Source organism: Pristis pectinata, chromosome 1 (genome assembly GCF_009764475.1).
Source record: "Pristis pectinata isolate sPriPec2 chromosome 1, sPriPec2.1.pri, whole genome shotgun sequence".
Taxonomy (NCBI): domain Eukaryota; kingdom Metazoa; phylum Chordata; class Chondrichthyes; order Rhinopristiformes; family Pristidae; genus Pristis; species Pristis pectinata.
In genome coordinates, this window is record NC_067405.1 from 99,085,400 (window position 1) to 99,097,822 (window position 12,423).

At 38.6% G+C, this 12,423-nt stretch overlaps 1 protein-coding gene across 1 annotated transcript in view; it reads left to right on the forward strand.

Moving 5' to 3' along the window:
- The window catches only part of fsip1 (fibrous sheath interacting protein 1), a 624,412-nt gene extending 614,404 nt beyond the window's left edge, over positions 1-10,008 (forward strand). The window contains exons 14-15 of the mRNA XM_052010197.1: positions 4,475-4,535; positions 9,923-10,008. Coding sequence (XP_051866157.1) covers positions 4,475-4,513 — 39 coding nt within the window. The 3' untranslated portion in view covers positions 4,514-4,535; positions 9,923-10,008. The remainder of the gene's footprint in view (positions 1-4,474; positions 4,536-9,922) is intronic.
- The last annotated feature ends 2,415 nt before the right edge of the window (positions 10,009-12,423 follow it).

Here is a 12,423-nt window from a genome sequence, read left to right on the forward strand (position 1 = left end):
AATAAACAGAGCATCTGCCGACTCTATAGCTACATCTGTACATTTTCACGTCCTTGGCATTTATCAGCTTTCAAGCCCACCAACGTCTCTGGTACTTTTTTGACAAATATTTAAGTTCCTCATTCTTGCTGCTCCCTTGATTCTGTAATATTTCTGGCAGGTTTATCGTGTCATTTTTCATGAAGACAGACACAGAGTAATTGTTTAATTCTTTGCCATTTCCAAATTCCCCATTGTACATTCTCTGACCTCTCTTTGTGAGGGACCCACATTTAGCCTCTCTCATCTTTTCCTTTTTATATACCAATAGAAGCTCAGACAGCCCATTTTTATGTTTCCCACCAATCCACTCCTATATTCTAACTCGCCTTTTTTTTAATCAAATTCTTAGCCCTACTTCCCTGCGTTCTAAAATGTTCCCAATCCTCAGGTCTGCTGCGATTTCTGGCAAATGTATATGCTTCTCTTTGTGATTTAATTTTTCTTGTCAGCCATGGATGAATCACTTTTGGGTTCTTGTGCTTTCAAGGATTTTTGTTTGCAATTTATCTATTATTTCTTTGAATGCTAGCTATTATCAAATCTTTAAATGTATTTTCCTGATCAACCACAGCCAGGAGTCCCGCCATACCTCATAGTTTCTTTTTTAAGATTTAAGCTCCAGTTTTGGATTGACCTACATCACTTACAAACTCCAGGTAAAATTCTATTATTCCTCCTTAAGAGGCCCTTTACAGCAAGAATATCAATTTACCCTTTCTTTAATTGCTTGAACGAGACCAAAATTACCCTTCTCCCTAATTGATTTCTCAGTGCATTGATGTAGACAGCCATGTCATACACATTTCATGAATTTGCCCTCCACCTTACTATTGCAAATTTGACTTGTCCAGTCTATTTGTAGGTTAAAGTCTGATGTGATTACTGTATTAGCCCTGTTAAATGCACCACAAATTTCCTGATTTATACATGCTTAATATTACAATTGCTATTTAGTGGCTTATATCTCCTACTAATGCTTTCTGTCCTTTGCTATTTCTTAGCTTGACTAGAATTGGTTTTAATTCTACATCGTGATCTGCCAAGGCAAGATAATTTCTTACCAGTCTCTTACCTTTTTAATTGTGCGCACATTTCCTTTTTATTTCCTAAATGTCAAGTATCCCTGAACATTCAGCTCCCAGCTTTGTTCACTCCTCAGCTACGATTCTGCAATTCTTCATCACCCATGAATTCATCCATTGTGAATGCTGCAGTTATTTATATTTAGCACCTTTAATTTCAAAATTTTTAACATTTTTCTGCTCTTTTACCCTATTTGTGACTTGCTTTTGTTCCTGCTATATATTCCACTCACTACTTTTGTAGCTTCCTGCTTTGCTTCTCTCCTTGAATTCTCCTCGAGATTCCCAGCCTTCTGTCAGGCTAGTTTAACCACCCTCCTCCCCTAGTAGTAGTAGGGACCACACTGCCCCCCCTCCCCCCACTGCTTCCACGACACATATTCCACTTGGCTGAGCTGCCCCATCATGCCTCACCCTCACTAGTAACTTGTAAACTTAGAAACTTAAAAAAAGTAAGAAAATACTCACCACCCACCTACCTAACGTGCCGTGACATCTCACTGATAAACTAAATACGAGTGTTGAGGTTTTTCCGAGGGCACCACTCACCATCACCCCAAGCTAACCAAAGCCCCCTCACACACCAGACTCTGTACTCTGAAAACCATGCTGTGATTTCTCAGCCTCACTTTTTAAATACCTAAGCATCTTTAGCTGAAATGCTTAGAAATGAGTACTAAATTTGGGGAGTACTACTGGAAATGAGTACTAAATTTGGGGAGTATGTTCAGTTTTTTGGAAGTATTCCATAATCACTGAAAAAGACTTAAGTAACAGCATTGTGCACACATTTTCTACTGGTTGTAAATAAATGTAGCAGAACTGAAACACTAAATTTGGCGGCAAGTGCCCTTATGAATAGAGCAGCTTAGAAGATTCTGCTTCTAGTTAATGTGATTCTACTGTCAACATGGTCAAATAAATGTTTGGTATTTTGCTCAGAAGATTTTTATCATAAGCTGGAACAAGTTTGTATGAACTATGTCTGAAATTGTCTTAAAAATATCTTCTGTGATTTAGGCATCCTGATTTCCATGTATTGAGGGCAGTTATATTTTCTCTGGATTGAGAATGCAGAGGAGTTCTCCTTACCTAATACTTGTTCCAACACCAAAATGTAAATTTTCTGATTAGCATCACCTTGATTTTTGTGGGACCTTGCTATGCCTAAATTGGCTACTACATATCCAAAAGTTGTAGATTCAAAAGTCTTGGCTGTATACATATTTTGTGAAGGATTTTCATTGCAAAAAGTGTTTCTTCCCTCTTTTCAAGCAGAAAGTGAATAATATACCTTATTTACAATTTAAATTAATATAGTTTTAAAGCCTGTCTGTATGGAATAGAAGCAACTATTATTTTAATGATTCATTGTCGTTGAAGTGAATAACTTGAAAGAATTTAGATCTTGGTGAGGGTGGTGTGGGGGACAGTGTTGGAGAAAGAATTTTACAATGAAGTTATAGGAGGTACAAATGGCACAATAACCTTTCTTTGTGATCTTCTGGCAGGTTTTGTCCCAAACAGTTCATTTAGTTCCTGGTAATGACATGTATTATGCAAATGCCTGATATCCTGTCAGTTTTTAACACTGGCACAGGATTCATGCAATAAATAACTGCATGATCCTCTTTAATTTAAATGGAAAAATGGTTAAAATGTTTTATTTTCCATGTAAAATTTATATTAAATAATAATGTTTGAATAACTTTGTATTTGGATCTGATTCCACTTAATACAATGGGAGTCTGTGTTTCGGGAACAAGAGACTAGCACAATGTTTTCGATGGAATGACTGATAGCTATGGGAAAGGACAGACTATTTGGCTAATTAGCTGAATGTCAATGACTTAACCCAAAAAGGAATATCATAAAGAACTATTGGTTAACTTCACCTTCATGAAACTGATTTGCTAGTTGTGTCATTGCAGTTTATTTTGTATAAATTCAAAGAAGTGCCTGGCTTCTATTGTAACTCCTTGACTGACAGCTCATATCAGACCTGGAACAGGGTACTTCATCATCATCTTGAACATCCAGGTGCATTAAATGCCCTCCATCAACATGACTGCATTAAAAACATAATCCCTCCAGTGAAATACCAATGCAAAGATATCAAATTATCAACCATACCTAATTGAGAGAACCGTTTTTCCATTTATTTGTCACTATAATCTAAATGCTTGTACTATTTTTAACGTTAAGCTGTGCATTAAACCTTGTGATAAAGTTTTTTTTAAAAAACTTGAGTGTTGTCATTATTGGGTGAGATATGTAAGTTGCCAGTTTACACTTATTTCAGTTCATCTCCTTTTATTTGTCTACTCAGCCCCAGCTTTGGTATTTTACCCCTAATATTTATCCATCTGCACTGTATGGTTGTGAACCTGAGATGCTTGCTTTTGTTCTTTGGATAGTCTGCACAACTTCTGAATAAATGTTCCCAATTGATTCAAAGCCTAATAGCCATTTCTGAACCTATTTGCCAAGGCTGATTATGGTTCAAAACATCCTTGTACATTGATTAAGCATCTAAAGGAGGACAGACTGTGCCCAGATTGTCTTCTTTTGTTGGATTGAGCCCTCAGTAGCGAGTATTTCTTAGAAAAAGAGAAGCATTTAGGAGCTGAGGAACATGAGCTATCTACTGAGTCCCTTGTCTGATCCAATATTCAGTTTGTTCAAAGCTGATCTCTGCATCAACTTCATTCCTCTAGTTGCTTCATATTTCCTCATGTTAATAAAAATCCACCAATCTCTCTTTCAGAAGATGTAGTTGTCCTCATATCCTCAATCTTATGGGGAACAGAACTTATCTATTCTTTGTGTCAGACAGTCCTTCCTGATTTCACTCCTGAGTATTAATCTTATGATTAGTTCCCAATGTGGTTCACTTCCCAGCAAAAAAAGTCTCTCATTGAGAGAAATCCTATCAAATGCTTTCATTAGGTTAAACACTTCGATCAGTTCCTCCCATCAATATTGTACAACCTGTCCTCTTCTGAAACTGTTCTATTAAATCTGCATTGCACCTTATTCAAGGTTAACAATTGGCCTCTGACATGTGACAGGCAAAGCTGAATGTTGCACACCCTCTGAAACCTGACCAAGACTCGTTAGAAATGAAGTATCCTTTTGATCCTTTTATATTCCAGTCCCCTTAACATAAATGTCTAAAACACAATTTTCCATTTTGAATGTTTTTTGTGCATCTGCACTAGCTATCCATGACTTTTCCGCAGTTTTTATGCAGCTGAAGGAAGATTTTTGTTTTATGAACCCTTTTAGGATTTGCGTGCTCAGTTCTTCAGGTTGGATGGCTAACTGACTATATCACTTGACATTTGCAGATGGAGAAATACTTGTTCAAGTCAGAGTATTTTTGCTGAACATGATCCTTGATGCTAACAGGTATGGACATGGCTTTTATTATACATCCCTTTACCTTGTGTTGGATGAGGAAACTTTCTTTCCAGTGTTATTGTAAAATCTTAGTATTGAATTTAGAGACGACTATTATTTTTGCATTGGAGTCCTGGAGTGAGCTTTGGGGATAGAGATTGCAGCATCATTGACCACTCATGGTCCCCAAGACTTCTTTAGTTAATTAGAAGCAGAGTTAGTGTAATGTTTGGAATTCTTTCCACTGTGAACCAAGTAGAGACTGCCAAAACTCATTCACTCATCCCTTCAAAAGTGTAATTCAACCTTCAAACTCTCCAGTGTTCATTTTATTTCACATTGATGTTTGAATAATTATATTGCATGATCTTCAAGGTAAATATGATATTGTCCAGAAGTTGATTTGAGAGAAGAATTTAAATCAATTTAAAATGCTTGGAAGTGAGTTTCAAATGGAGATATTGTTATGTGAGAAGTAAAAGCCCACCAGGTTTTATAAATTATGCTTTTATTTTATATGTAATCATCTGGGATCTTCCATTTATTCTCATTCCCTCTATTTGGAAGTTTGCCTTCTGCCACGTACACTCAAAATGTAGACTGCTGACTTTGGGTCGAAAAGTGGTGAAATTTGTCTTTGGACTAAGGAATGACCTGCTGATGCACTGTCAGCACATGTCCAACTGTCCAACATGAATTTCAGCTTAAAAAACACTTTGAAGTGTGGTGCTTGAGCCATGTGGAACAACTCATTTAATTCTGACTACTTATGTCTGGATTCAGGAGAATATACAACAAAAATGAAATTCTACACATTTCAAACCTATCAGACTCAGCCAGTCTCCACAGGCTGAAGGTTAATATATCTCTGCTTGTGGCAACTGCTGTGTAATCCGATCAGTGGACCATTCACTTGTAATCTATGATCCATATTTTGCAATGGCAACTACTGTGAATTGCAAATCTCCTTATCCACAGATCTTTACAAATTATTCTTTGGAAACTGAAAAATTCATGCATGGTCTGTTGCTCTGGAGCTTTCATTTAAAGTCAGTTATTACAATCTGTTAAATTTTAAACCTGTTCCAGCAATTCCAAAGAAGTGCTTAATGGCCAAAATCATTTTAATATTGCCCCTGAAATTAAATGGTATAGTCTGCATGTCAATATCAGTGGAAGATTGTAATTGTCTTTCCCATTTCAAAAGTTCTATTTCATTGAGGTGTCATAGAGAAAAGATTTTACACTGACAAGCATTATACAAACATGAAATGCTGAATGTTGTTCTCTACCAGAGAGCTCAGACATCAAAATTCCCAGAGATGGCAGTGCAGAGAAACTTTCCATATTGGCTACGTTCCCTGCATAAAAACAACTATTGTTCCCATTTGTAAATAAGAGGAGTCATAGCACTAATTGGCCAATTTAGTCCCAAGTCTGGCTTGTAACTGATCAGGTAATGAAACAGGATGAATCAACTTTCAAAGCTGAAGTCTTCAAGCTTAAGTCACAGGGCTAGTTATCTTGATATAAGAATGTTAGGTAACAGGGCAGCTTTATGTTTGAATCAAAAAAATCAAATACCGTTCAACTTGCACGATTAGATTTACACATAGTGAGACAATCTTGGAGCAGCAGGAATGATTCATACTTAACTATGCCATCCAGCAGACAGGAGGACAGTGTGCAGCTGCTGATGGAAGGGCAATGAGAGAAAGTATAGCTGGAATTAATTCATATTTTAACATGTCATGTACATTTTTTGAAGTGTCCATATGACAGAGTTAGCTGTTGTGCATTGGAGAGGGTACAGAGGAGCTTTACCAAGCCATTGACTGGGATAGAGCATTGCAGCTCTGAGGAGAGACTGTATTGGCTGGGTTTGTTTTCCTTGGTACAGAGAAGGCTGAGGGGGGACCTCCTAGAGGGATACAAAATTATGAGGGGCATAGGTAGTGTAGGTGTTGAGAAACTCTTCTCCTTGTCAGAGGTGTCTATAACCAGTGGGCATACCTAAGAAAAACAAGGTAACATGCCTTAATGACTACCGCCTGGTGACATCCACCATCATGAAGTGCTTCAAGAGGCTGCTCATGGCATGCATTCACCCAGCCTCCCAGAAAAACTCAACCTACTGCAATTCATCTACCGCCAAAACAGGTCAACAATGGACGCCATCTCCTGGCCCTACACTCATCTCTGGACCATCTAGACAGTAAAGACAACTATTACACTATTGTTTATTGATTACAGCTCCACCTTCAATACTATAATTCCAAGCAAACTCATCACCAAACTCCGAGACCTGAGACTCAACACCTCCCTTTGCAACTGGATCCTTGACTTCCTGACCAACAGACCACAATCAGTAAGGATAGGCAACACCTCCAGCACGATTATTCTCTACACTGGTGCCCCACAAGGCTGCGTCCCCAGCTCCCTACTCTACTCACTATGCACTCATGACTGCGGGACCAGATTCTGCTCTAACTCCATCTGCAAGTTTGCAGATGATACCACCGTAGTAGGCTGTATCTCAAATAATGATGAGTTAGAGTACAGGAAGGAGATAGAGAGCTTAGTGACATGGTGTCATGACAACAACCTTTCCCTCAATGTCAGTAAAACGTGCTGGTCATTGACTTCAGGATGCTCCTGTCTGTATCAACAGTGCTGACGTCAAGAGTGTTGAGAGCTTCAAATTCCTAGGAGTGAACATCACCAATAGCCTATCCTGGTCCAACCACGTAGACGCCATGGCTAAGAAAGCTCACTAGCGCCTCTACCTCCTCAGGAGGCTAAAGAAATTTGGCATGTCCCCTTTGACACTTACCAGCTTTTATCAATGCACCACAGAAAGCATCCTATCTGGATGCATCACGGCTTGGTATGGCAACTGCTCTGCCCGTGACCACAAGAAACTGCAGAGAGTTGTGGACACAGCACAGCACATTGGAAACCAGCCTCCCCTCCATGGACTCTGTCTATACTTCCAGCCAGCATAATCAAAGACCCCACCCACCTGGGATATTCTCTCTTCTCCCTTCTCCCATTGGGCAGAAGATACAAAAGCCTGAAAGCACATACCACCAGGCTCAGGGACAGCTTCTATCCTGCTATTATAAGACTATTGAACAGTTCCCTAGTACAATAAAATGGACTCTTGACCTCACAACCTACTTCGTTATGACCTTGCACCTTTTTGTTTACTTGCACTGCACTTTCTCTGTAGCTGTGACACTTTACTCTGCATTCTGTATTGTTTTACCTTGTACCACCTCAGTGCACTGTGCAATGAACTGATCTGTATGAATAGTATGCAAGACAAGTTTTTCACTGTACCTCGGGTACAAGTGAAAATAATAAACCAACTCCATATGTTTAATCTGAGGTGTAGGCAATTTAGTGGGGATTTGAAGACAGTTTTTGTTCACTCAAAGGGTGGTTGAAATTAGAATGCTCTGCCCGAGAAGCTGATGGAAGCAGGTACCTTCACAACATTTCGAAAGTATTTAGATAAGCAATTGAAAAGCCATGACTTTAAAGACTATGGGTTGATTGCTGGAAATAGAGATTATTGTAGATGGACATTTGATAGCCAGCAAACCACTATGACACAAAGATTTAAAAAGGTTAGACTTTATTTTGGCCCTGTAATTCTTCATTTGATTTAATGAAGTCTCATTTGGTGGGCACTTGATGAAGATCACATCTTAGGATGAAATTGACCATCACCATTCATGGACCCCCAGCTCACAGGCTGGAGACAAGCACTGGCCAACTTTGTCTGACTCTGCTCATCAATGGCTGATGGTAACAGATGTACATTTGACATAGATGTCAAGGAAGACAAGGCAAAACTAAGGATGGATATTACCTACAATAAACCTCCCACATTTTACTAACCCATAAAAATTGAATTGTAAATTATTGCAAAGAGCCAGCTCTGAATTACAGGTTTCTTCTCGGGGCAAGACGTTAAGTAAGTCTGTAGTATGGAAGTCAGCAGCAAGCTCAGGTAGCTCATCTCTGATTGCAAATATTGGCCTAACATTTCAACTCCATATAACTGCTACATTTCGCAAACCTAGCAAACAATCAGAGATTCAGTATAGTTTGGAAAAGGTTAATTATCATGCCTGTAAACATATTCTAATGTGATGATTGCGAACAAAAAATGTTTGCTAAAGTTTCAACAAACATTTTTGTTACCATTTTAAAAGTTTTTTGATAGTTGTGTCTTTATTCTGGAATATAATCGGTATCTAACTTGCTATTTCATAAATTCAATGTCACATAATTAATTTTGTTGAGGTTTGTTATTAAAAATGGGCAGCATTGTATTCCAACAAAACTAACAAAAGTTTTGAAGATTTTAATTAGGTAATGGAAGACCAACGTGAATTTTTTAATGGATTGTTTATTTACGTGGCATGTGTCAATCAATAGAATCTGTGTGGTAAATGTCTGGGCTATCTGTTGGGGATACACTTGTTTGAGAAGCAAAGACTGTTTAACCCTGCCAAATTATTTTTTTGTTTGTTGATGTCATTGATGGAAGAGCAGTTTCCTTTTATTTGAAGCATTTAAACTGACTGTTTTTCAAGTTTATATTCCAAAGTTGATAAGATAATTCAAAGTATGTTTCAATTTTCATTAACAACTTTAGTTTGCTACTTTTGTTTAGCCAAACTTTCCCCAGTTTTCTATCCTCAACTTTTTACACAGTCTTCCAATATTTCACCAAATTGCTAACCTTCACACATGGGCCTAGCTAACAATTACTACTTCAGCCACAGGGGCTTTTTCTGTAACTCAATGTCCAAACAGAATTTTCATTCTGACTTATAAAAAATGATTAAGGATAGAATAACGTTCCAAGTTGTACTTCCCCCTTCCTAGCTTGTTCTTGCTGATGTCAGTTGTAATTACTGTCCTTACTCCCAGACTGCAGAAAAGGTGAGGTGATAATGACATAGCAATTCAACAGAGTGTCTGAGATATAAATGACACAGGTTAATTTTAAGAGTTACATAGAGCATAGAACATTATAGCACATTACAGTACAGGCCCTTTGGCCCATGATGCTGTGCCGACATTTTATCCTGCTCTAATATCTATCTAACCCTTCCCTCCCACATGGCCCTTCATTTCTTTATCATTCATGTGGCTATCTAAGAGTCTCTTAAATGTCCCTAATGTATCTGCCCCCACAACCTCTGCCGGCAGTGCGTTCCACGCACCCACCACTCTCTGTGTAAAAAAATTTACCTCTGACATCCCCCTGATACCTTCCTCCAATCACCTTAAAATTATGCCCCCTCGTGTAAGCCATTTTTGCCCTAGGAAAAAATCTCTGACTGTCCACTCAATCTATGCCTCTTACCATCTTGTAGACCTTTATCAAGTCACCTCTCATCCTCCTTCTCTCCAAAGACAAAAGCCCGAACTCACTCAACCTATCCTCAGAAGACATGCTCTCCAATCCAGGCAGATTCCTGGTAAATCTCCTCTGCACCCTCTCTAAAGCTTCCACATCCTTCCTATATTGAGTGTTACGGACTCAGTGAAAGTCCCTTTAAGATAGAGAGTGTGTGTGTGTGTGTGTGTGTGTGTGTGTGTGTGTGGGGCGTGCTTACGTCAATAGAAGATAAAGGACGTAATGATGTTGTTGAAGAAGAAGAAGAAGAAGGAGAGAGAGAGCGAGAGAGAAGGGAGAGAGACACCAGCCTGCTTGTTTTCTCTATCGATGGATGAGAAACAATAACTGTGTCTGCCACTGAAATCCATGTATGGAAGTTGGAAGTAATCCGGTGGAGTTCACTTTGTTGCTGACCTGTAGAAGGAAACAGGTATTTGTGTGTGGATGACCACGATTCGGATGCTTTTCGGGGTGAGGAAGTCACTACCGAGTAAACACTGCAGTGTCGTTTGGGTTCCATCGTGGAACATTTGGATTTCGTATGTACTCTCTCTCTGTTTCTCTACGTCTACGTCTTATCTTCAGACAACGGTGGTTGTTGAAGAAGCCCTTGCTCATGTTTCACCTTATGGCTTGTGGAACTGAACTTTAAGAACCATTCCGGAACTGGGAGTTTTGGACTTTGCCACACACACACACGAAGAGTTTAGTTTTGGGGTTAACGTTCAAGGTTTAACATTTTTGAATTCTAACATACTAACATTTTTACTTTTATTTTATGTATTATCATAAGTAGTAATTAATAAAATAGTTTTTAACACTGGATCATGCTCAGTGTGTTTCTTTTGTTGCTGGTTCGTGACATGAGGCAACCAGAACTGAACACAATACTCCAAGTGTAGTCTAACCAGAGTTCCATAGAGCTGCAACATTACGTGGTGGCTCTTGAATTCAATACCCTGGCTAACGAAGGCCAACACACCACACACCTTATTAACAACCCTATCAACCTGTGTAGCGACCTTGGGGGATCTATGGACGTGGGCCCCCAAGTTCCCTCTGTTCTTTCACACTGCTGAGAGTCCTACCATTAACCTTGTATTCTGCCTTCAAATTTGATCTTCCAAAATCTATCACTTCACACTTTTCCGAGTTGAACTCCATCTGCCACTTTTCAGCCCAGCTCTGCATCCTATCAATGTCCTGTTGTAACCTATGGCAACCTTCTATACGATCCACAACACCATCAACCTTCGTGTCATCAGCAAACTTACTAACCCACCCTTCCACATCCTCATCCAAGTCATTTATAAAAATCACAAAGGGCAGGGGTCCCAGAACAGATCCCTTGATCAACAGAACAGTTGAGGAAGATAATGAAGAATGTTGGAGAAGGAAATGGATCAATAGATGTTAAATTAAACAGAGAAACAAAATTAGAGGGAAAGAAAGACTGGATTAAGATAGTGAACAGAAGGAAAATATTTGAACTTTAAAGACCTCTAGCCTCTCACAGGAGAGAGACTGATCGCTGTAAGCAAGCGTTACAAGTGAGCTCCAAAGCAACAAAGCATGAATTAGAAAACAAGCAATAGCGACAGGCATGTAAACAAGCAGTTTAACTAAAACCTTGGTTTGGTTTGGTACATACTTTTTATGTAGCTCATTTGATCTGAAGGAGTTTGCATACAATCTTTATATTTGAAGAATAGTCACTTGTTTTAAGTAGAGAAATGTAACCACCAATTCTGCCCTATATCAAAGGAGATAAGTGACAAGTTTGTCTGTTTTGTGCTGGGGGTTGACCTTGACAGTGAGAGAACTTCTTTGGCTGACATCAGTGGGTTTCCTGAGTGTATCTGAACAACCATGCTTGGCTCCTGATTGTTGTCTTATTCAAAAGACAACATCTTAGCAGTGTAGTGTTCTCTAAATACTGAGATGCTGAGCTAGATTTTGTACTACAGTGCTAGAGCAAAGCTTAAACCCAAGACTTCTAATTGAAAGTTGAGAGTGCTACTATTCAAGATGATGGCTTCATTACTAAACTCTTAAGGAAATATAATTTAAGATATGTTCTTCTATGACATGTGTATTATCCATCTAGAGAGCTATCTGTAACACAGCTGTTGAACTCTGTGGCTGATTTCCGTATAGTCACATTTTATTTAAGCATGATTATAGGATTGAAACCAAATTCATTTAATGCATTGCCAGTGCAAGAGTTGACGTAATTAAAATCTCAAATTAATGTTACTGAGATATTTGAATTAACTCTTAGACCAAACAATGAAGCATCTTTTATGTTAAAGCAGTCTTGAAAGTAGCTTTGACTAAGAATTTCCAAGTAATGATAACTAGAACAGTATGGTTCACTGGATTAATCATTAATCAGACTTTCTGCTGTACAATACTCATAAAAGTAGGAAAGCAAAATTGTCTTATGAATGTCAGTGTGACTGTTTGTGGTGTCAA